This window comes from Narcine bancroftii, chromosome 14 (genome assembly GCF_036971445.1).
Source record: "Narcine bancroftii isolate sNarBan1 chromosome 14, sNarBan1.hap1, whole genome shotgun sequence".
NCBI classification, from domain to species: Eukaryota; Metazoa; Chordata; class Chondrichthyes; order Torpediniformes; family Narcinidae; genus Narcine; species Narcine bancroftii.
The window spans coordinates 30,918,536-30,944,484 of NC_091482.1; the positions used below are offsets into that span (position 1 = coordinate 30,918,536).

The 25,949-nt window shown below is 41.5% G+C and overlaps 1 protein-coding gene across 3 annotated transcripts; it reads left to right on the forward strand.

Annotated features, from left to right (window-relative positions):
• Window positions 1-2,315: 2,315 nt before the first annotated feature.
• On the forward strand, window positions 2,316-25,949 carry LOC138749401 (E3 ubiquitin-protein ligase TRIM50-like). 3 transcript variants are annotated; one of them, XM_069910672.1, is made up of 6 exons: window positions 2,316-2,869; window positions 5,214-5,309; window positions 8,988-9,218; window positions 11,784-11,806; window positions 20,203-20,327; window positions 24,059-25,949. In XM_069910672.1, the coding sequence occupies exons 1-6, from the start codon at window positions 2,465-2,467 to the stop codon at window positions 24,604-24,606; spliced, it is 1,428 nt and encodes a 475-aa protein (XP_069766773.1). In that variant the 5' UTR covers window positions 2,316-2,464; the 3' UTR covers window positions 24,607-25,949. The 3 variants fall into 3 exon arrangements, with proteins under 3 accessions (XP_069766773.1, XP_069766775.1, XP_069766774.1); XM_069910674.1 differs by lacking the exons at window positions 20,203-20,327; window positions 24,059-25,949 and adding an exon at window positions 17,669-17,793; XM_069910673.1 differs by lacking the exons at window positions 11,784-11,806; window positions 20,203-20,327; window positions 24,059-25,949 and adding an exon at window positions 17,669-17,847.

Consider the following 25,949-nt stretch of genomic DNA (forward strand, 5'->3'; position numbering starts at 1 on the left):
ACTAGCAACATTTGACAAATCCTCTATAGAGAAATATTATTTATTGAATATTTTATTTCTCATTTGTTAATGCTTCTGGAAAGAGTTTATCCAAAACTATTATTAAACATTTATTTTAATAAGAAAAAGTTTAACATTACATATGTTGAAAGAAGAGAAAACATGCAGATGTTGTTGAAAATTTTCAATAAATATTTAGCTTGGCCCTTGACTTAGTCCAAATTTTTAATTTTGGCCCTCCATGAATTTGAGTTTGACACCCCTGCTCTTAGAAGAAACACCACCCTGATAGAGGAGGCTGTGTCAGCGGCCAACCATCGTAGCCATCAGCGACAGACGGCCTCGGCATTTCCCAGATGGGAGCAAGGTGGACAGCAGCAGTGGGCTCCAGATCCCCATTTCTGATGGTAGAAACACCACCGCTCCGATGTTGAGTCTCCAACTGCTGCAGCTGTCGCTGGCCTCCTCAGTGGAGTGGGAGAGAGAAAATTCACTGGGCATGATGCCGCAACTAGGTCAACAGATTGCTTGGTGTGCCACAGGACACCCGCATGAGCTGATAACCTGCATGGGTCGCTGAAGTCGTCGTTCACGAGGAGTAGGTGAATGTCTTCCGGCATTGTTTGAGAAATATCTTCTCGAACAGTGAGCAGGGCCTGTGACCGTCCATTAATGCCAACATATTGTTCATAAGGGCAAGCAGCATGTGGTTCCCCAGACCGTCCATGTGGAGCAGCCATGCTGCTCGTTCGCGGCAGGAAAGGCCAAAGATGCAGATAAGGAGCAGCTTAATTGCCTCATACCTGTCGGCGGCTGATGTAAGAAGTCGACGATTCGTCCGGCAGTCTCCTGGTCGAGAGAACTGACCATATTGTAATATCTTGTGGAGTCTGTGGTGATCTACCTGACCTGAAACTAGGCCTCAGCCTGTTCAAACCAGACTAGCAGCAGCTTTAGCAAGACTGTGTTCTATGCGCTTGTGTCGTTCATCATGGGGTCCAAAATGCTGTTTTGGACTGTCGAGGTCACCACTGTAGTCGGTGTGCTGTGCAGCGGACAAAAGAATAAAACCACATTTTTCAATTACATTTTGTTGGAAAAAAGTTCATGGAATTGAAATTCTATTTATTTCATTTCTGCAGTCAGAAGCTAAGCAACTCTGTCACTGACCTCAAATAAAGATGCCAACAAATAGCCTCTGTATCAGGAATGTTTGGACACGTGGGTGTATTTGGGTGGAATGGGCTTGTGGGCCAGAAGGCCATGTTAATTTGCAGTAACTCTAAACAAAATGTTGTAGTGAGCTGCACTGATCCACAAGCGATCCAGGTCACGGAGGTCCAGGTTTGCACTGGGCTGACATCACAATGGTCCCAGTGGGAGGGACCAAAGAGGATCATGGGAATGGTGCTGATAAGCTCTTGGAGGGTTCCAATAAAGTCAGTTGGTTGATTCAACTCACTCACAGCTTTTGTGTGGTTTTTACATCAGACACTTCACAAAGTATAGCCGCTGGCCATATGCATTCCCATACTTCAAATCGTGCCCTTTGTCTATATTTTGCACTGAGAGCAAAGGTTGATACTCCATCTAAAAAATACAGTGCATTCACTAGTACAGCAGTAATGCCCTCTAGTGCCAGCTTGGCTAATTGTAATGAGGCTTCTACAATGGAATTGACATAGAACAACTGGTCACAGCAGAACTTAATGACTTTAACAATAGAACTTAGGTAGTATAGATAAATAAAGTTCATGGATAGTGTTTTGTCCTTTCAAAGGAATATACTGCTAATCAAGATGATATCTAATGCAGACCTGAAATACTAGGTAGTAGCCACTGTTATTGTATGGGAGAGAGAATGGAAGGAAAATGCAGTCTGATGAAAGTTCGACATTTCAAACAAATGACAAATACAGTATATACTCGTGTAATCATTGATACCATGTAATATTCAACACCCCACACCTTTTATGGCCCAAACATCAGGTGATTTTACCTCCTGGCCGGCCACCTGCCCATCCAAGCTCCCGACGCCCTGACCGTGGATCCTCACCCCAGCCACCCACCCATCTGAAATCCAGATGCCCCGGCCGCCCACCCATCAGAGGTCCTGATGCCCCGAGCGTGGACTTACCTCTTAGTCCCTGCCATCCAAGCTCCCGTCACCTTAACGCAGGTATTTACTACGGTCAAAAGTATGACCTGTGTAAAAGTCAACTCCCTAAATTTGACCCAAAAAAATTGGTCCAAAAATTTGAGGATTGCACAAGTATATACGGTACTGCAAATACTGACTTCATTCTAAAGGAGTCTATTGTAAATAAAATGTCACCTCCCATTCTTTACAAAAAGATCATATGATTGCTGTGCTAGATGGTGCCTTCCTCCGCCCTGCTGAAACAGCTCAAAACAAAGATAGGTGCCTGAGAAGAGTGAGGAAGTTACATTGGAAGCTTAAAACATGGCAGCAAAACAGAACTTTCAGTGCTTGGAGGATCAGCTCTTGTGCCCTGTTTGTTTGGAGGTCTTCAAGCAGCCATTGATGCTACAATGTGGTCATAGCTATTGCAAGAACTGTGTGCTCTCTCTTTCTGGGAACCTGGACAACTATTTTACATGCCCTGTGTGTCGGAAGACAGTGGATTGCAGCAGCTCTTCTCCCAATGTCTCACTAGCTCGTGTTGTTGACACATTAACGGTAATAAGTGGGTCCAGTGGCAACCAAGAAAACTGCAGAGACCACCACAACCCACTGAGCCTCTACTGTGAGAAAGACCAAGAGATTATCTGCGGACTCTGTGGGATTATTGGACAGCACAAGCAACATAAACTAACTCCCCTTTCCAGTGTGTATGAGAGGATGAAGGTAATGATCAGCCCTTTTAATTTTCTGTCCATTGATTGCCACTTATAGAAGATTAAGCAAGTGCCCATTTGTTGCCACTTTTGGGGGCAAGAGGGTGGGGGGGGGGGGGGTTGAGGAGAGTGCCACAGGATGCAGAGCCCTTCAAGTGAGTATATCTGCGGAACTGAGATGACAAAAGCTTTCCACGCAAAATCAGCAACATGAAAGGCGATCCAGGTATTACTTTTGGGCAAAGGTAAAAAGAGCTAAGAATTGAAGGAAAATGAGGTCAAAAAAGACAGAAAGTGAAGAATAAATCTGAACAACAGATATTAAGACAGTTTCAGCTTGGATCTTGAGCCTCTTATGACTACGTCAAGCAAAACACATGATCGATACGTGTGATCTTGTGCATAAAGTGCTCCAGTGCAGAAAGACATGCAGGCTAGGGAGCTCAGGGAGGTAATTAGCGATGTCCTGAAGAAAATCTATGTTACAGTAGAGGAAGTGGTAGAAGTCTTCAAACACATTGAGTGAAAAAAATCCCCAGGACCTGATCAAGTATATACCAGGGTCGGTGTCAGAACAAGTCTGATTGGGTTGGGGGATGGGGTATTAGGGTCATTAGGGTGACTGCAGGGGGAGTTGGGGGTGAAGCACAATCCAATGTTCAAAACCTTGCTCAGCGGGGTGCTGGTGGTGTCTACCTGCCATGAACCTCTGTGTGCTGCCGTCACACTTCCCTCTCCCTCCGACGTAACAGACAAATGTGCTGTTTATATTGCACAGAGAGCAGTGATGCTAGAAACTCAAGTGCTATGGGCTGGGGGAGCACAATAACTCATTTGGAGGGGCAATGTCCACCCCTTGGCACTGGCCATAGGATGTTATGGGATGCTGGAAAAGAAAGGAAAGACAAGCACTGATTAAGGACAGTCATAATGGCTTTGTGAGTGGGAAATCACATCTCAAGAAGTTGGCTGAGTATTTTGAAGAGGTGACCGAGAAGTCAGATGTGAACAGGGAGATGGATGTTGTCCTTATGGATTTTGGTGAAGCCTTCGGTGAGGTCCTGCCTGGTAGGAAGGACAGATCATATGGGACCGAGCTAGCGAATTGGATATAGAATTGGTTTGATAGTAGGAGATAGAGGATGGTAGTGGGTTGTTACTCAGATAGGAGGCCTGTGACCAGTGATGTACAGCAGGGAGTAGTGCTGGGTTTACTGTTGCTTGTCACCTATGTTCACAACTTAGACGACAATGTAGTAAGTCTGAGGGTGACACCAAAATTGGTGGTACAGTTCTTTTCCTTTTAGCGTTTTCTTTGAATGGCATTGCCATCATGATTTCTTTTCATTACAGGTCTTGATAGGGGTCGTGTACCCCGTGATGAGTGGGACTGAGATAAGTTTTTGGAATGTATTTGCTGTGGTGATGGGGGGAGGGGGGAGGGGACAAATATGGACTTTGGGTATGCATATGTACATGAATGGCTTTGTTTATTGGATTTTGTAAGTCTGCGAAAACTAAAATATTTTTAAAAAATTAGTGGTATGGTAGTCAGAGTAGAATGTTACAACAGAATCTAGATGAATTGGGAAAGTGGGCCAAGGAATGGCAGATGGAACTTGACTCGGACAAATGCAGGATGTTGCACTTTCAAAGGTTGAACCAGTGCAGGTCTTGCACAATCAATGGATGGACACTGGATACTTGGAGATGCTGATAGGGATCTGAAAGTGTCTACACAGGGATAAAAAATTATGAAATGGGCATTTGGCTTGCTTGCCTTCATCAGTCAGAATATTGATTACAGAAAAATATAAGAAATAGAAGCAGGAGTTGGCTATCCGGCCTGTTGAGCCTGCTCTGCCATTCAATGTGATCATGGCCGATCTGATGACAGGCTCATCTCTATATACCTGGCTTTACCCCATATCCCTTAATTCCCCTACTATGTAAAAATCTATCCAACCTTGTCTTAAATACATTTACTGAAGTCACCTCCACTCCCTCAATGAATTCCACAAATTCACCACCCTCTGGGAACACACAGTTCCTCCTCATCTCCATCCTAAACCTACTACCCTGAGTACAGGAACATGGATGTCATTTTTGGATCCAACCTGCCAATTCCTCAACCGACCAACTGGAAATGTCAAACGCTTTGCCAAAATCCATGTCGATCCATTCATGCTCTGCTCCCATCTTTGTCTCCTCCCACCATGATAAGTAGCCAGAATGATGACCATTAACTCACAAATAAATATGATGAATGAAAAAAAAACTGCTCTATCTAAATCTTTGCCTTTGCCATATTCTGGGAAGAAATCTTAACCTATTGGGGTTCTTTTGCTTTACAGGAACAACTTGCTTTGCTCATAACAGGAACTCAGATGCAAAGGAACAACATGGAGAGTCACATAAACAGATTAAAACACAACAGGACTCGTATTATTGTGAGTCTAATAACTCTTGGAATTGTCTAGAATGTTTGTTGTTGCTGTTGTCAGACTATTATCTCTCATTTGTAAAATGATGTCTCTGTCCTGTATTAACTGAAGTTTTAACACTATACTCTGGACTTTCATTTTGCACTAACTGCTGTAACTTCAGTAAAGGTTGACTTGTTTTTCACTGTATCTCCATAAATAATTAAAGTTCATATCTAAAAGAGCATATTTTTATTGTTCTTTGATATAAAATTGAGTGATGGTTTATGATAAATTTATCATGTTCTCTTAGCAGACTCATTGCTACTATCCAATGTAATTTGAAATGTGTTTTTCCAAAACTGTCTTGATGGGAATAGTTGTCACAGTCGTCCACAGGCACATGTGAATGGTGTGCTAAATTATGAGAGGCATAGATAATGGACGACTATCTATTGAGAAACCCTTCCTTTAACAGTGGTGAATATGACCAGAGGAGAAAGGATCAAGATTAGGGGTCAGACATTTCGAGCTACCCCATTAAAGGCGACAAACTGAATGCTTGGAAATTAGATTAGTGTAGATTGATAACCAGAATGGACGGTGGAGAGAAAGGGGCTCCTTCAATGCTATATAATCTACTTGTCTTCCTATACCGTGGAAGGAAAATGAGCCCCACAACTTTGCCAACTTCCTTGGGTGCTGCATAATTTGTTGTTGTTCTTTATGATCTTCAAAAGACAGAAAAATACCACATTAAGGCTAAGCAATTTGTTTTAAATCTACCATAACAACACGTGCAAAAGTTACAAAATAGAATAACAAAACAAATACAACCTATTTTATGCTAAAAACTCTTCTGGAACAACCAGGATATTTGAAATCATTCCAGAATCATCTGAGTTTGTGTATCCATATTATGAATGCTTCAATAGTTTACAGAAGCCCTTACCTCTGTCACAACATCGAAACCCCTAGTTTTTTTTTACAATTTTGACATACAGCACAGTAACAGGCCATTTTGGCGCACATGTCTGGCTGCTCAATTGCACCCAATTTACCTGCAGCCCCAGTACATTTTGAACAGTGGGAGGAAACCAGATCCCCCAGGGAAAACCCACACAGACACAGGGAGGACGAACAAACTTCTTGAAGACAGCACAGGATTTGAACCCTTGCCCCAATCGCTAGCGTTGTAAAGGCGTTGCACTTTCTTCAATCTGAGGCGCCTGCAAGCTCACACCAAGACACAAGAGCAACTTGTCCGTGAACTACTCTTTGCAGACGATGCCGCTTTAGTTGCCCATTCAGAGCCAGCGCTTGACGTCCTGTTTTCCGGAAACTGCTAAAATGTTTGGCCTGGAAGTCAGCCTGAAGAAAAATGAGGTCCTCCATCAGCCAGCTCCCCACCATGACTACCAGCCCCCCCACATCTCCATCGGGCACACAGAACTCAAAACGGTCAACCAGTTTACCTACCTCGGCTGCACCATTTCATCTATGCAAGGATCGACAAAGAGATAGACAACAGACTTGCCAAGGCAAATAGTGCCTTTGGAAGACTACACAAAAGAGTCTGGAAAAACAACCACCTGAAGAAACACACAAAGATCAACGTGTACAGAGCTGTTGTCATACCCACGCTCCTGTTCAGCACCGAATCATGGGTCCTCTACCGGCATCATCTACGGCTCCTAGAACGCTTCCATCAGTGCTGTCTCCGCTCTATCCTCAACATTCATTGGAATGACTTCATCACCAACATCGAAGTACTCGAGCTGGCAGAGTCCGCAAGCATCGAATCCATGCTGCTGAAGACCCAACTGCACTGGGTAGGTCACGTCTCCAGAATGGAGGACCATCGCCTTCCCAAGATCGTGTTCTATGGCTAGCTCTCCACTTGCCACCGAGACAGAGGTGCACCAAAGAAGAGGTACAAGGACTGCTTAAAGAAATCTCTTGGTGCCTGCCACATTGACCACCGCCAGTGGGCTGATCTCGCCTCCAACCGTGCATCTTGGCGCCTCACAGTTTGGTGGGCAGCAACCTCCTTTGAAGAAGACCGCAGAGCCCACCTAACTGACAAAAGACAAAGGAGGAAAAATCCAACACCCAACCCCAACCAACCAATTTTCCCCTGCAACCGTGCCTGCCTGTCCCGCATCAGACTTGTCAGCCACAAACAAGCCTGCAGCTGACGTGGACATACCCCTCCATAAATCTTCGTCCACGAAGCCAAGTCAAAGAAGAAGAACCGCTATGTCAACCATGCCACCCTAGTTAAAGTAGTGGAATTGGGAAATACTAAAAATTGAAATAGTTCCCTATTTCACAATTCATAAGAGTTTTTTTCACCAGAGAGCAATCATGTAATTAACTAATTTTACCATTCACTCTGATAAAACAGTGATTTAAAGAGGTTTGAGTTCACTTTTGATAACTCAATTTCAAAATACATTCTTAAATTTAAATTTAGAACATGCAGCACGGTGACAGGCTCTTTTGGCCCTCGAGCCCATGCTGCCCAATTACACCCAATTGACCTACAACCCAGTACATTTTGAAGGGTGGGAGAAAACTGGAGGAATCCCACCTAGAGATGAGGAGAGTGTGCAAACCCTTTACAATCAGAGTGGGATTCGAACCCTCATCGCTGGTGCTGTACCTTTGCTGACGATAATGTTGATAACTTTACAAACATCCAAAATTTCACAGCAAACAAACTCATACAATTTACAGGACTGCCCAGGTAAACATAACTTTTTTTTTTTCCCCTGCTCTATGTATTATGTATCTTGACACAGTCTAGTTTGCATATCCTTGTGGAAAATTCTACTTCCTTGGACAATACCAGTGTAATTTCATCACTACTTCACAGCGAGGGTGCATTCCTTTAACCATATAACCGTTTACAGGACGGAAGCAGGCCATGTCGGCCCTTCAAGTCCGTACCGGTTCACTTGAACAACTTCACTAGCTCCTCCGCAAACTCCTGAAGAAGGTGCAGTTTGTTTGACTTGGTCGTGCACTCGTCGTGAAACACCATGCAGGCACAGTTTGCAACCTGATAACTTGGCCAGTCGAGGCTTCTTCACCGTTCAGTAAAATCACTTGCTCCAAACCTTGAGCCTAGACCACAAACTGACACGTTCAGCACTCACCTGCTCAAATTCTGTCCTCTCTCGCTCCAAATCACCTACCTGTCTCTGGAACAGAGAGATACCAACCAACACCACCCCCCCCACCCCCCCGCCCACCACAAATCTCACATCTGGGGATCTTTGCTTTGTGTTTGAGCTCAAGAGAGAAAATGGGGAATAAGTGTGAAAAACTGCTTTGAGGTGTTTAAAATTATGAGGGGTATAAACAGAGTAAATATAGGTCGGCTTTTTCCACTGAGGGTAGGTGAAGTACAAACTAGAAGACATGGGGTAAGGGTGAAAGGGGAAAAGTTCAGAGGGAATTTCTTCACACAGAGTAGTGGGAGAGTGGAATGAGCTACCAGCTGAGGTGGTGAATACAGGCTCAATTTTAACATTTAAGCAGAATTTCATGGATGGGAAGAGGGGTGGAGGTCTATGGAATGGATAACAGTTTGGCACAGACTAGAAGGGCTGAATGCCTGTTTCTGTTACTTTGCACTAAGTATTTATTCATCCTTTCCTCAAGAGAGTCTTATCCCTTCTTTCATTTCTGTTCCACCAGAATGAATCTGATGTCTGCAAATTGGTTATTCAGAAAGAATTCCAGGAACTCAGAAGTTTTGTTGATGAGGAAGAAGCCAATTTCATTCAGTCCATCCAGTTAAAGTGTACTACTGCTGTAGAAACAATTGGCGAACAACTGCAAGAGCTGTCCAAAACACTAAAGCAGCTGAAGGAAGTTGAGGCTTCATTGAAAAAATTGGGCAATGAAAACCACCTAGATTTCATAAAGGTAGGTACATTACCTTTCACAAATCAAACTTGATTTTGGTGGAATCTTAAGGATATGGTTTTAAAAAAAGAGAGCTGTAAGTAAATGGTAAATAGTAAATAAATGGTAAGTAAATGGAAATGATGTTGAAAAAGTGTTGAATTTAGAAACCATGATGGATTCGGGATCTAACAAGGTAATCCACCAATTCTTATCTATTCTCCGACTGTTAATCAATCTTGCTCTATTCAAAATTAGAGTACTCCATTTCATGGACGACAAATATCTTATTAAACGAGAGCCCGATCTTGATGGGCTCAATTTCTGTCTTCTGAACAGCTGCATTATACGAGATGAATTAGATGCCTGATAACTCAGAAAGAATTCTCGCAACTGTTCAACATTGTGCCGACCATGCACTTAAGGGCATTTTGTCAGGTCTGCAAGGGCATCCTGTTCACTGGAATCTAAAAACAGCCTAGATACCCAGGAACAATAATGTATTGATTGAATCTCAATAAAAATGAAAGGCAATATAAGAAAATGATAATCAACAACCAAAAGCAAATCACACCATTTGTCAAATAACTGCAACTGACATTACATTAATCAATCAAGAACAAAGAAGACCCATCAAATAATCTTCCCAGCAGAGCTGTTGTGATAGTGAGTCTAACAATCATATACAATTCCTGGGCTTTGCTGATTTAGCTGAGTGTAATATGTGTTAAATTACTCTTCAGGTATATTTGCTTCTAAGCATGAGTGCCTGAAACCCTGGTTGAATAATCTCTTGGGTGATAAGCCCACGATGATTGCACGTGATGGTCAATGCACTTTCCAGTGAGAGAAGTAATGAGTGAAGACAAATCCCCTTGAAAGTAAGTTTTGTTTGGAGAGGCAAGGAAGGTTCAGTCTTAAGTGTGAGGGAGACGTTAACAGTGAGACTGCAGAGTGCTGTGGGGGAGCGAGGGAGAAAATTCCATCTTTTAGGAAAATACGGTTAATAAAAGCTGGTTGTTTCCATGAGTAAACCAGAACAGTCATTTTTTTTTACTCCAGTAAAATTGAAAAACACAAGAGCAAATTATAAGTGACATTAATTGGAGTTAAGACTTACGATGTACATGCATGGCAACAATATCTATTGTGTCATAAAATTCACATCAGCTATCCCATTATTTTGAGGCTGGTGCGGACCAGCGGAGAGTAGGGAGTCACAACGCTCCTGCAGTGTCCATCCGACTGCTGACAGCTCCATACAGGCTTTAAATGGCCTGTGAACAGAGCCGATGGTAGTTTGATTTAAAAATTCTGCAACTGCGTGGTCTGGGCCCAAGATGGTGGCAGCAGCCATGATGGGTTGCGGACTCCAGGGAAGCAGAGGACTGGTGCAGGGCACTAGAAAACAAGGAGGTCACTTCCCCCCCCCCCCCCCCATTTGAGAATCAGAGGAGATGGCCCACAGGATGGTGATGACAGCGTGACAGCGACGGGCTAGTGAGGGGTTCTGCGACTGAAGAACATGCAGGCGGGCTGGGCTGTTGGTGATTCGAGGTGAGAAGCCCACGCAGGCTGGGGGCTGCTGGCAGCTGTGGTTGAGAGATTCACACCGGGCTGCAGACTGCTGGAAACTGGTTCAAGACTGGCCAGAAAGGGTACCAGATATCGGAACCAAGATGCAAGAGGTTTCCGAGGGCGCGGAAGGCTTCCTGATCATGCTAAAGGTCCGGATCTGGAGCTCGGGCTGATGATGGTTTGGAGTGGGATCTGTGTGACTGCAGCAGCGCTGGAGGCGAATCCATGGGCACGGGGTGAATCTGGGGGGACACTCTTTTACTTCTCTTTCTCTGACTGTATGAGGTGCTTCAGGCAATTTCTGCCAATGGTGAATCTGTCTGTCTTACAGCAGACAAAAAGCAAATTCCGTGTAATATTGCACTGTCATTATTACACGACAATAAATTTAATCTTGATCTTGAATCTCGAAGTCCATGATGATTCAGACAAAATTTTATTTGCTGAAAGATAATATATCATTTAACTTTAGCTTTTATTTAATAATGGGTTTAAGGATCTGTGAAACAATCTAAAGACCTGCATAATTTCTATAAACTACAGAATGATAAATACTCTAGAATGTGTAATTTAATTAAAAAAATCATTAATTCAGGATCACCATCAATCAATTTCTGTCTGTCCACTACTTGCCACGTTGGGAGTTATGTGCTTTGGTGAGTGTGTCATCTGAGAAGCACTGGCTCTAAACACTGAAGCATTTGCACTTTTAGTCTTCCTCACCCTAAATGTATTATAGCAACCCTATCACTAACCCTTATCAGCTAAGCCTAGCTTCTCCTCGCCTGACACATGGAATCAAATGGTTGTAGAAGGTAGGGATCGGCTAGACCAGTTGGATCAGCTACCCAGTGGTGAGAGCTGATGGCAGATCGCCTTCTTGGATTTGAAGAGAATAAGGCAGGGAAGGTGGAAAGATGATAAAATCAAAAAGACTAAGAATCAAAGAAATCATATATAACATTTCCCCTTCTAAATTTCTAATTGTATTTTCTCCACATTTTCCAGGAGTACAGTTCGATTGCTTCAAGGTAAGTGCAAGTTCCAGTTTCTCGTGCTTTATTCAAGTGCTTGACGGTACTTTCCTCTCCAGTAGTGGGCTCTTGCTTGTTAAGTCTCCTGATATTCCAGAGGAAAAACAGAGACTGAGGAAATACTAAGTACTACAGACCAAGAGTGATTCCTATCCCAGAGTGATGAGAGATTTCAGAACTTCTCAAATAAAATGAGTAAAGAATCTTCCTTCTGTGCTGCACTGTGGTCCCTGGGAAAAGTTTGGCTGTCAGGTGAAGGCAGAATAGGAGTCGCTTGTGACGGACGAATGAAGGCTCTGTGGCTCTGCAACTGACTTGACACGCGATCAAAGGAGCTAACTTTGCTCTATAGTATTATTTGGGTTTTTTTTCTTATATATTTGTTTATTGTCAGAGACATAGAACACTACAGCACAATACAGGCCCTTTGACCCTTGATGTGCTGACCCATATATTCCTTGAAAAAAAATTAAATCTTCCCTACCCCACAACCCTCTATTTTTCTTCCATCCATGTACCTGCCAAGGAGTCTCTTAAATACACAATGTTTCAGCCTCCATCACCACCCCTGACAAGGCATTGCACAACTCTCTGCGTAAAAAAACCGATCCCTGATGTCTCACCTAAACTTCCCTCCCTTCACTTTGTACAATGTCCTCTGGTGTTTGCTAATCCTGCCCTGGGAAACAGGTGCTGGCTGTCCACCTTTTCTATCCCTCTCATAATCTTGTAGACCTCCATTAAGTCTCTTCTCATCCTTCTACGCTATTAGATTTCAGATTTGAGATATTAAGGAGGCACCGTTGATGTACCTGGGGTTTGTGAGCTTGTAATACGACTTCCAGATCTGAAGCATGTGCTTACAGGTGAGCAAAGCTTCATTGGGGCCTCTGCACATTCATTCCAGCTTCACTTTCGTGTACAGCAACATGAAGTGTTCAGGGTATGATTCTGAATTTTGGACCCCAGCTGCTGTTCGGCTCTGAAGCATCAACGGCTTCACTTATAGTAAACAGCACTTGTGCCGACCTTAATGAAGTGCTTTGAGAAGTTGGTTATGGAGCAAGTCAACTCCTGTGTCAGGAAGGACCTGGACCTGCTTAAATTTAGCAGATACCATCTCGCTGGTCCTCCACTCTGCATTAAATCATCTGGACCACTTGAATCCCTACATTAGGCTGTTGCTCATTGACTACAACTCAACTTTAATCATCAAACTAGCAAAATTTGTAATCAAATTAAGAGATCTGGAACTTTACAACCTTTACAACTGGATCCTTGACTTCCTCACCTGCAAATTCCAATCAGCGCAGATTGCATCATCTCCTCCTCCTTTCTGATCACCAACACTTGCCTAGTCCCATTCTATTCTCTATACACTCATGACTGCATAACCAAATTCGGCTCCAATTCAATCTATGAACTCCCTGATGGCACCTCTGTTGCTAGCCGAATGACTGGAATCGATGAGTCAGAATGGAGATCGAGAATCTGGTGAGGTAGTGCCAGAACAATAATCTTGCTCTCAATGTCAACAAGACCAAGAAAGTTCATGTGTATTTTAGGAAGGGACCACACACCTATCTGTATTGATGAGACAGAGGTGGAGAGGGTTAGTACTTCCAACTTCCTGGGACTCCATACATCAGAGGACCTTTTCTGGAGCCAGAACATTGAGGGCAAACATGAAGAAAGCACCCTAAAACCTCCATCTTCCTAAGAATTCTGGTTTGTCTTTGAACATTCTAAACCGTGGAAACTACTGACTGGTTGAATCAGGGTCATGCAGTGCACAGGAATTGAGAAGGCTACAGAAAGTAACTGTTACAAGCCCAAAGGACCCCAAAACCCAGCAGCAATAGACATTCACCAAGACAAGTGGTTTTTAAAACAAAAGTTATTTTTAATCAACTTTAAACATGAAAACAGAATCAAACTTTAACTTATCTCTAAACTTAACTAACCCAAATTAACACCCTTCTAATTCTAAGCACATGTATATGTAATGTGTGTGTAAATTTAAGAAAAGTTCTTTGGTTCACAGTCCATTATCAACTCATTCCTCTGAGTTCTCTGGATGCAGGCAATTCTGTTCTTATACTGTGCACAGAATTTAACATGTGCAAAGTTCACCAGGCTTTGGTGCTCGAAAGGTAAATGTTTACGGCTCAGGAAGGTTCTTGTAGGGTTTGCAGAGAGAGATTTGTTGTTCCAGGATTTCCACAACAGAGGTACCACCATTAGTCACCTCAAGGTGTCGCTGATGAAACTTGCCCCATCAGCGTTTTCCAGATGGTAACCTCTTTCTTTCAGGTTACGACAGAGCTCCTATCTGTTCCACTTATTCCAAGAGAAACATCAGACTGATAGCACTTCCAGCCATCCACTGCTCTGGAACTTTCTGTTTCCAAACAGCTCTTCCTGGCTTGTTTCAGCCATGACTGTTCAGTCTCTTTTCAGTGTCACATTCACTGGCTGAGAGAGCTTGTTAACTTCTCTCTCTCCAACTCCCAGGAAGCCCATGTGACTCTCTCATTTGCAACAAAACCCCCATCTTCTCCAGCAAACAATAGGAGTTGGTCTCTTGGTCAAGCTGTTGCCTTAAGTAAACAAAACCAAGGAGTGATCTTTCTGTGCACTCTGTCAAAAGAGCTTCCAACAGCCAGAGTGTCTCCAGTCCATTCATTTCATGACATCATTTCAATTCTAGCACCTGCTTGTGAAATATGCATCACATTCTCCAGAGATCCTGCAATGTTATTGAATATGAATTCTTCAGTCTTTCAAATAAGATCTGTTTTAAAATGTGTGTATGTAATCTTACCAAAATTCCTCCCAATATTTATCCATTACATAACAAACATAACCGGATCCATCACGGGCTCTGATCTTGCATCCATTGAAGACATCCATGTGATGACTGCCTCAAAAAGGCAGCCAACATCATAAAGGACCCCTTTCAGCCTAATAGCCTGAATACGCTTGAGATTGTTTGCTCTTGAAAGCTAAGCAGGCTCAGGATTGGTCAGTACTTGGAGGGGAGACTGCTTAGGTGCTGTAGGTTACTGTGAGGGGCGCTGGACAAAGTGGCGACGCTCTGCCTGCCTTATGGTAGACAAACATTAAAGAATTTCATGTATTTTACATTCTAATTGTAGTATTACGTGACATTAATGGAACCTTTACTCTTTACCATTTGCACTGGTCACAACCTCTTCTTTCTGCCTCTTTCATGAAGAAGCTTGAAGTCCAGGAATTCTACATTCAAGGATAGTTTTTTTTCCTCAACAACTATTAGGCTCTTGAACCCTCCTTACTACCCTGACCATAAACCACTCTGGCACCACAAAAAGGCTTGTCAGCCCTATTGAAACGATTTATCCTTGTACTAATTGTATCTGAATATTTATCAACTATCTCTTTTCATACTGGGTTAATTTAACGTATACTATGGTGAGTTTTTTTTTAACAAAGTTCCTGTTATATATGTACTTATGCACATGATATCATTACCAGCATATTGGGAAGAGAAGATGTATTTAGATTGAGAGGGAGCAGTGGTGGGATGGAAGGGAAGGAAAACACTTCACTCACCTCTGCTCATTCTGACTGAGAGACTGGAATGCTACTGAGATGCTTCTGGCACATTATGGATGAGATCCTTAACTAAAATATTTTCACGAGGGTTCCTATGCCTTGACGACTGCTTGATTGCTGCCTCATTGCAGGTTTTCAGCTTTGATTCTGAGCACAAATCCAGTGTGGCCGTAACTGTATGATCGAACTGACAGTCGGTAGACTTACAGATTCCTATTGAAACCAATTATCCCTTAAACTATTACACATAGGGGAAGTTATTTGGTTATCAGCATTTTTTTCTTGTAAATCCCTCACTTTCAAACAAGGAGTAGGCCTGCTTAACTGCTTAATTAAGCTGTTCCTTTAACCACCAACTGCCTCATTTTTCCATCAGATTCTGAGTAATTGATTCTTAAGGATTTCAGATCCATTGATGAAAGTGACATATTTTCAGTGTGTTATTCCTTCATTACTGGGGTGGCACAGTTAGTGTAGAGCCGTTACAGCGCCAGTGATCAGTACTGAGGTTCGAATCCTGTTCTGTCTGTAAGGAGTTTGTACGTTCTCCCCATGACTGCATGGATTTTTCCTGGGCCCTCCAGTTTCCTCCCACCGTTCGAAATGTACCGGAGGTTGTAGGTCAACTGGGTATAATTGGGCAGCATGGGCTCGTGGGCTGAAATGGTCTCTTACTGTGCTGTAGGTCTAAAAAAAATAATGATTGTTTCTTGGTTTCTGGACTGGGACAAACCTGCTTCATCCCAATGTGCCAACCTACTGTTTTCTTCAGTTAATAAGATTGAAATGGGTACTTCATGGAGCTGAGCAAACACTGATAAGAGAAACTAACTCAAGTCAGGTGCCAGTTTAAGAAAGGTGACCACTAGATAGGAGAGAGCATCAAAGCAGGTTGAAAGATTGGAAGAAATTGTTTGCTTTTGCCCAAAGGTGGGCATTGCTGATTAGACAAGTCCTTTATATTAGTTGTGATTCCAATTTGCTAAGCCTGCAAGTGATTCTTATCACAGCTACACTGTTTACAAAAGTCATTACCCATTGCAGAATGATTGTTAGTAATACACTTCAACTTAGCCAAGAACAATAGTTTTAAACATAAATAGGTGCACAGCATCAGCCAAAAGATGAATGTAACATTTACACAGCACAAGGCGTCACTGTTCCTAGTGCAGTGACATTGCTCATTGATATCGAAAATACTGAGCCCTTTTGGTATTTGCAAATTATGCGGAGAAGCGAAGAGACTATGTTAAATTTGGACATTGTGTTCTGGGTTTCACTGGTTGGAAAGGATGAAACATTCGCTGCCACTAGTTCACGATCTGGATTTGCTTCTCACTTGAAAAATTTTACATTAGATTCAAGGTTTCTTTAATTGTCACATAATAATACATAAAAATGTAATATACTTCAACTCTTGTCCACCGTACTTCAAACAAAGGGTCACCATGAGCATTGCCCAACGCCCCAACAATAAGAGAAAGAGGGAAGATAAAGAGTCCCTTCAGAGGCACCAAGTGTCTGTGGATTCACTTCCAGCATTTCTGCTGCTCCACACCCTCCTGTTTAAGCTATTGGCAACCCGAGCTCCAGGTCCAAACCATCACGATCAGGAAGCCTTCACCGGCTAAGGCCCTTCAGAAGCCTTTCTTGCCCTCACCATCCTTTTGAATCCTGATTACTGGTTCCCATGAGCCAGTCTCCAGCAGCATGCATCCTTGTGCAGGTCCTTCGGCTGTGAGTCGCCAACTGCCCGCAGTATGTATGGGTCCTTCAGCCGCCGCTGAGCCCTTTTCTAGCCTGATGCCATGGTCTCTACAGGGTTGTCTCCCATGCTTCTTCTTCTCAATGGGGGTTGTTCTCCCCGTTTCTGGTCTGCTGCTCCCCTCTTGGCATCCTGCTCAGCGTAGGCTCTGCCATTTGGGCACAGACCTTTGCAGTTGCGGGATTTAAGCGAAACAGTCAACTCCTCTAACGGGCCATTTGAAGCCTATACAGAGCTGTTGGCATCACGACCAGGCAGTAGGACTCCCTGGAGCAGTGCTGTGACTCCACTCCCCACTCCCCCACGTCCTTTTCAGGAGGTAAATAGAATACAGGATGCTTATCGCAAATTAAATAAAATTGTGAGATCTGGGATAATAGACTATATTATGATTTGACCAAGAACAAATACATGGGAGTGCACAAATAAAGGGGATTGGAATTAATGAAGGAGACTGGAGTAAACATGTGTATTTTTTTCCCATTTCACATCATTAGAAGCCTCTCAGTACGGATTTGGTAAAGACATCTTCACCACAATCTCCACCAGCCATGGGGCATCACCCAGGACATGCTCTATACTCAGTGCTACCAGTAGTAAACATGTCATAGGATTCGTACTTCCAGGTTCAAGAATATTTGCCAACCCTCAACTTCAGACTCTTGAACAATAAACATTCAGAGACTTACTTAAGGACTCATTTATTATTGTATATTTATATCTACATTTGCACACTATATTTGTTTACAGTTCTTTCTTTAAGTATAGTTACCAGTATAGAGATTACTAAACCTCGCCACAGAAAAAAGAATCTCAGAGTTGTATGTGTGATGTCATGTACTCTGACAATGAACTTTGATTAGATCTAGCTAAGTGACAAAATGGAGTGTAGGTTGTAAACATGCTCATTGTGAATTGCGCAGACCATCCAATTCATTTCATGTGGTACTCTTCAACAGAGGAGATTACTTGTTTATCAAAGGAACCCATATTTCAGATTACCGGTAAACAGTAGTGCCTAAATCACTGCCCTGTTCGCTGTCCAAGTTTGTACTTTCACATTTTAGTGTAACATTGACCGATAACGAGTGTAGGTTTAAGATAATTAGCAAAAACTAATTAATGATGGGCACACGGAAATGATACACAATATTTTTGGATAGCTTGTGATTATGGATTATGGTGGCTGAAAAGATGGTGAGAGTCGAATACATTATCAAATGGGATTTAGGTAACTAATTTAAAAAGAGTAACTGCAGAGGGCCACATTAATAGCAAAGGTGCTTTCCAGCAAAAAAAAATTCCCACTACAATGTTCAGTAACTATATATGAATATGACAGTAAGAATGTGAAAAGGCCGCACTGTTTTCCTTTAGTATATATTTTTATTATTAATAAAGTTTATTTTTGAAATTAAGATAACTGCCAGGACAATTTATAAACATAGAAAGAATGAACCACTTTCACTTTTAAAATTTAATTTTTTAATAACTTGAGACATACAGCATGGTTACAGCCATTTCGGCCTATGAGACTGTACAGCCCCAGTACACTTCAAAGGGTGGGAGGAAACTGGACCCCCCACCCCGAGGAAAACCCACGGGGAGAACGTACAAACTGCTTACAGACAGCACAGGAATCGAACCCCGGTCCCGGTCGCTGGCGCTGTAACAGCGTTGTGTTAACTGCTATACTCTCTTCTACAACATCTGAAGGAATCAACCACCAATTAAATAGTAAACAGTTGCTTAAAAAATATCGTAAAACCAGGCAGTTCATCCCATTGCTGGACACGCATTTGAACCAATTGAAGTCATTGGTTGGAGTGTTAAAGTTCCCAAATGGGATCTGGTGTCAAATTAACAGATGGAATCATGGTCTAGAGCTCCAGTTTGGAACACTGAGGACATTGGTGGTGAATAAATATGGAGGCCATGGATTCTGATCACTCACTGCAGGAAGAAAAATAGTTAAGCTGCAGCAAAGTGATTGGAAGACCAGCGTAACTATTGTAAATGATGGCGTATAAGATGACCCAAATTTCCACCTAAAATGCAGGTTTTAAGCTGTATAAGACTACCCCTAGCACTTACCACTGATCAATGGAGTGATGCTGCTTGACACATTTAATAAACTAATTCACAACATTTTAAAAGCAAATTAACCAGTAGAGATTTAATTTTTTTTAGGCATATTTTAAAATAAACCACCGTCGGCTCCTTTAACAGGCCACTTAAAGCCTGGTCAGAGCCAATGGCAGTTGGACTGGGTGGATGGAACCCATAGGTTTTGCTGTTAAAGGTTTGGATTTTAAACTTGGCACACAAGACGATCCCTGGTTTTAGGGTGACATTTTAAATGTCCAAGTCCGTCTTATACACTGGCATATATGGTATAAGAAACTTATTCAAATCTTTTTGATAAACCTGGAAAGAGTGAAAGGCTGAAATATATAGAACAAAATTTAGAGTAGTAAACTTTGCTGTCCTTATTAGTGAAGCACAATGTAGGTTTTAATCTATATAAGCTTCTTGGCAACTGCTACTACAGTATTCAGTAATTCCAAAAACATTGTGCAAAGCAAAATGGTGAAATATTCAGATTACTGGGCAGATCTCTCTATTCCATTTTGGATTACAAAGCAGCAAATATAAAACCGAGATGAGGAAGAACTTCTTTAGCCAGAGGGTCGTGGATCTGTGGAACTCGCTGCTGCATACAGCAGTGGAAGCAGATCACCGGGAGTATTTAAACAAGAAATAGACAAGTATCTCATTAGTGAGGGGATCAAGGGATATGGGGAAAAGGCCGGAAATTGGAACTAGTGTAGAGTGGCTTAGTGTAGATTTACGGAACAGACTCGATGAGCCTAATGGCATGCTGCTGTTCCTTCCTCTTGTGATATTCCCACTTTAATTCCAATGCAACCATGTCCAGATCCACTGCATCAATGACCTATCGTCTATTTAGTAATAGCTGATGATGCTAGTTTACATGTTTGCGTGTTTTATGTATTAACCATCCTTTTAGATGCACACAGGTGCCACAGCCAGCATCAGACAAAACCTTCACTACCATCTCATTCAAACCTGGCTTTAGGCATGATGACATCAAACTAACAGTTTGGAAAAAATTGCAGAAGCGGATTTTACCAGGTAGGTTTGGATATGGGATCCAAATAAAAGATCATATTGCCAGACAAGAATTGTGGTGGAAGTTCATTCTTAGATAAAATCGTGTATCAGATTGGTATGGCTAGGGGTAATGATTCTGGTTTATTTAAAGATGTGTTTTTCCACCCTGTGTAAAGGTGCACTTTGTGCATTTAACATGTACTGATTTGTGATTTTATTTTTCTCCCATTGAACATATTTAACTTCAGCATTAACTGTTTCTTCTCACATCCAAGAACCTAAACATCATCATGGACAAAGTATTGGTTTGATTCGCCCTCCATCTTTTCATACAACTTTGGCAAACCATGCCTGAAGCGTGTAATATGTACAGGATGCATTGCAACCTCTCACCAAGGTTTTTTTTAACATATCCAAATCTTGATTTTCACTACTAAGGCATCAAGTACAAGGGGATGTCACCACTTGGCAAGTTCTCTTTTAAGATACACGCCATCCATACCTGGACATACAGTGTCCTCCATAATGTTTGGGACAAAGACATTTTTTTCCTTTATTTCACCCTGTGTTCCACAATTTTAAATTTGTTATCAAGCAACTCATATGTAATTAAAGTGCACATTCCAGATTTTATGCAAGGTTATTTGTAAACATTTTGGTTTGAACATGTAGATATTTCAGCACTTTTATACTTAGTTTCCCCATTTCAGGGCACCATAATGTTTGGGACATTTGTTTGTGAGTACTCAGTTATGTTTAATTGCTTAATTGGTACAGGTTTGCTTCTAAGCTTCTGATCACCGTTGAAGTCTGTAGTTTCCATTTTTCAATATGAGGACCAGAGTTGTGCCAATGAGGCTGAAAAGCAAGAATAAAAGAGTAAGAGACATTGCCCTAACCTGAGGATTACCAATATCAACTTTTTGGAACATCATTAAGAAGAAAGAGTATACTGGTGACTACTGAGGGACTGATATTTCAAGGAAGACCGTCACTGCTAATAACAGAAGAATTCTCATCATAATGAAGAAAAATCCCCAAACGTATGTCCGAAAGATCAGAAACACTCTTCAGGAAGCAGGTGTGAATGTTTCAATGACTACTGTCTACAGAAAACTTAAAAAAAAATTTTTTTATTTTTCACACTATGAATCATGTTAACCAAAATACACACAAACATTTCCCTCTTAATCAAAAGAATAGTGTCATTTTCTCCCCTTTCCCCCCTCCCTTCCCTCCCTCCTTCCTATCCCCCTCCCTACCCACTAAACGTTCAAGATATACAATGCAATAAACCCATTAAACAATGTCATCACACAATGAAAATAAACAAGAAAATTGTGTCATCTACTTTTACACACTGGGTCAGTTCATTTCATCTTCTTCTCATTCTGTCATTTTAGCGGGTGGAGGTCCACGGTAGGCCCTCTCTGTTGTGTCCCATGTACGGTTCCCAAATTTGTTTGAATATTGTGACGTTATTTTTTAAATTATATGTTATTTTTTTCCAATGGAATACATTTATTCATTTCTATGTACCATTGCTATACTCTCAGGCTCTCTTCTGATTTCCAGGTTGACATTATACATTTTTTTGCTACTGCTAAGGCTATCATAATAAATCTTTTTTGTGCTTCATCCAAATTGAAGCCTAGTTCTTTACTTCTTATATTACTTAGAAGAAAGATCCCTGGATTTTTTGGTATGTTGATTTTTGTGATTATATTTAATACCTGGTTTAGATCTTCCCAAAACTTTTCCACTTTCTCACATGCCCAAATTGCATGTTGTTCCCGTTTCCTTCTTACAGCGAAAACATCTATCTAATACTGTTGAGTCCCATTTATTTAACTTTTGGGGCGTGGTGTATAACCTGTGTAACCAGTTTTATTGTATCATGCGTAACCTCGTGTTTATTGTATTTCTCATAGTTCCGGAGCATAGCTTTCCCATTTTTCATTTTTAATCTTTATGTTTAGATCTTGTTCCCACTTTTGTTTGGGTTTACAGCTTATTTCATCGTTCTCTTTCTCTTGCAGCTTGATGTACATGTTTGTTATAAATCTTTTAATTATCATTGTGTCTGTAATCACATATTCAAAGCTGCTTCCTTCTGGTAACCTCAGCCTGCTTCCCAATTTGTCCTTCAAGTAGGTTTTCAGTTGGTTGTATGCAAACATTGTACCGTGAGTTATACCATATTTGTACTTCATTTGTTCAAAAGACAATAAATTATTTCCCATAAAACAATTTTCTATTCTTTTGATCCCTTTTCTCTCCCGTTCTCTAAAGGAAAGATTATCTATTGTGAAAGGGATTAGTTGATTTTGCGTCAATAATAATTTTGGTAGTTGGTCATTTGGTGTTTTCCTTTCTACGTGAATCTTTTTCCAAATGTTGAGCAGATGGTGCAGTACTTGTGAACTTCTATGTTGCACCAGCTTTTCATTCCACTTATAAAGTATATGTTCTGGTAGTCCACTGAAAACTTCATGAAAATAAATACACTGCACTGCAAGATGCCAACCACTAGTCAACCACAGAAACAGGATGGCCAGATTGCAGATTGCCAAGAATATTTAAAAGAGCCTGCAGAATTCTGGAAAAAAAGTCTTGTGGACAGATGAGACCAAGATTAATCTATATTAGAGTGATGACAAGAACAAAGTGTGGAGGCATAAAGGAACTGCCCAAGATCCAAAGCAGTACCACCTTTGTCATGGCTTGCATCTTGTAATGTAGTGTCTGTATTTCTGTTCATGAAGTCTTCTGCGGACAATAGTCATTGACACGTCCTCCTGAAGATTGTTTCTGATCTGTCGGATGGATGTTTGGGGATTTTTCTTTATTATTATGAGAATTCTCTGTCGTCAGCACTGGAGCTTGGTCCCTTTGTGATTACTGAGTTCACCGGTATGCTCTTTCTTCTTAATGATGTTCCAAACAGTTCATTTTGGTAATCCTGAGGTTTGGGCAATATCTCTTTCTGTTTTAACCTCATAATGGCTTCTTTGACTTTCATTGGAACAACTCTGATTCTCATGTTGAAAAATGGCAACTACAGACTCCAAAGGTGATCAAAAGCTAAGAAGCAGGCCTTACTCTCTTATAAAGCAATTAGGGATGCCTGAGTACTCACAAGCACCTGTGAAGCCAAATATCCCAAACATTATGGTGCCCTGGAATAGGGTAACTATGTATAGAAGTGCTATAATTTCTACATGGTCAAACCAAATATATACAGCTATCCTTGAATAAAATCTAGAATGTGCACTTTAGTCACATGTGAATTGTTTGAAAACAAATTTAAAACTGTGGAGCACAGGGGCAAATAAAGGAAAAAAGTGTCCTTGTCCCCAACATTATGGATGGGACAGTACCTTGCTGTCTTCATTCTAACTGGATAAAAATCATGGAACTGCTACTTAATCGCATAATAGGAGCTGTTCAAGGGAAAGACTCAACATTACTTTCCCATAAATAATGAGCAAGCAATAAATATCAGCTGTGTTAACAACAGCCATGTCGTCAAAATGAGTCGAGGAAAATAAGATTGTTGCATTGCCTCCATTGGTACGATTTCTAATAGCTCTGATTAGCAGCAGATTAGTATATGTTCATGCTATTAACCCTTTCGAAGTTGAACTTACAATTAGAATGTAATTGTTTTCTTCCATGATTCAGACAATAAGCTCTTCCCTCATGTAGTTTCCCAGATACTTTAACAGAATTGATTGTTTGATCTCTTTCAGAACCAGAGGAATTAAAGTTAGATCCTAGCACCGCACACCCACTCCTGATCATAACCAATGGTAGCACCAGGGTTGAATGTGGAACGTACCTCAAGCGCTTGTCATTGGTGCAGGAGCGATTTGATTACAACACCTGCATTCTTGCAAACAAAGGTTTTTCTTCAGGCAAGCATTACTGGCAAGTGATAGTCAATGACAAGATGAGATGGCGCCTTGGTGTTATCAAAGGTACCACAGGCCGCAAAGGGAAGTTGAGCAAGATTCCGGAAAATGGAGTCTGGGTGATTGGAGTGAAGGAAGGAAAGATTTATGAGGCATACCAGAATCCCAAAATCCAGCTTTCACTTTTGGTGAGGCCACGGAAGATTGGCGTGTTCCTTGATTATGAGGGAGGGCGACTTTCATTCTATAATGTGGATAATCCGGATGAGCTGAGTCTGATCTATGTTTTTGATGCAGCTTTTCAAGGAAAAATTTATCCAATTTTTGATCTTTGCTCCGTTGACAGAAGCAATGACTTAGCACCAATCACACTCTGCCGTGTTTGAATTTATCCTACAAAGAGAAAGACGCATCTGGCAAATATGTTCTTCTAACGTCATGGCAACTATTTTAATGCTGTCTGATTTTATAACATGGCTCGTCATATGAGAGCCGACATTTAGTTCCCAGGATCTTTCTTTTAAACCAGTTATCAAATCTCCTGAATTATGTTTATGATGTTCAACTGTAAAATGGATTTACATTTATCGAAGCTCAGTTACTTAGGACATTGATCTGTGGGATTTGTCAACGTATCTGAATTATCCAAATGTTGTCAATTTAACTGGAATCAAATTCAGATGTAGACAGGTCAAAAGAAGTATGATTTAACATTCTATCATATTTTTCAAGATTTTTTTCCATCTGTAAGAAAGGGTGATTTTGCTTTGTCAGGAATGTGACAAATGTATTGTACGTATTGAATTCATAGACTGCAAAGAGAAGATAGAAACACAGGCCAGCATGGTTAACATAGCGGTTAGTGCAATGCTAGTACAGCACCAGCAACACAGGAGTTTTTTTTAGATTTAGCCATACATAGAGCACAGTGACAGGCCATTTCAGCCCACGTGTGCACACCACTCAATTTACGCCCAATTAACCTACACCCCCGTTACATTTCGAACAGTGGGAGGAAACTGGAGCCTCCGGGGAAAACCGACACAGACACGGGGAGAACAGAAACTCTCCTTACAGACAGAGCGGGATTCTAATTCCTGTTGTGATCGCCGGCGCTGTAAAGCCATTGCACTACCCGCGATGTCAACCATGCCATTTGACTGCAGTGCTGTTTCTAAGGAGTTTGCACACTTTCCCCATGGATTTTCTCTGGGTGCTCTGGTTTCCTCCCACATTCCAAAGATGTTGGTTGATCAGGTTAAATAGGTTAGCAGGTTAAATGTGGGCTTGTGGGCCAGAAGGGCCAGTTACCGTGCTGTACCTCTAAATGAAATTATATTAATTAGAAGAAGGATATTTATTCCATCAATTGGGCTGAATCTTTGAAAGAAATAACCAATTCATCTCATTCCCCTGATCCTTCCAAAAGAGCCCTGTACATTTTTCCTTGAGGTATATATCCAATTCCCTTTTGAACTTTATTACTGAAACTGCTTCCATCACTTGTCTTGGCAGCTACTAATAATTCTGTGTGAAACAATTTTGGCTTGTATCAGGTCTAGCCTATTTGGCTAAGACTTTAAATCTGTGACGTCAGGTTACAGGTCCAACTTTGCTAAACCATTGTTATGCTTTGATTGGCTGCTGCCGGTTGGACTTGCCTCCTGAGACTGATCCTACCCATAGCCCCTTGTATGTTCCTCTTTCTCTTTGTTTCAATCAGTTGATG

What these genes read in the sequence shown, in the direction of transcription:
- LOC138749401 (XM_069910672.1), top strand. Translation starts at nt 2,465, where the DNA reads ATGGCAGCAAAACAGAACTTTCAGTGCTTGGAGGATCAGCTCTTGTGC. An exon ending in GTGTGTATGAGAGGATGAAG is followed by an intron (nt 2,870 to 5,213) that starts GTAATGATCAGC and finishes TTTGCTTTACAG; the next exon opens with GAACAACTTGCTTTGCTCAT. An exon ending in GCAGAAGCGGATTTTACCAG is followed by an intron (nt 20,328 to 24,058) that starts GTAGGTTTGGAT and finishes GATCTCTTTCAG; the next exon opens with AACCAGAGGAATTAAAGTTA.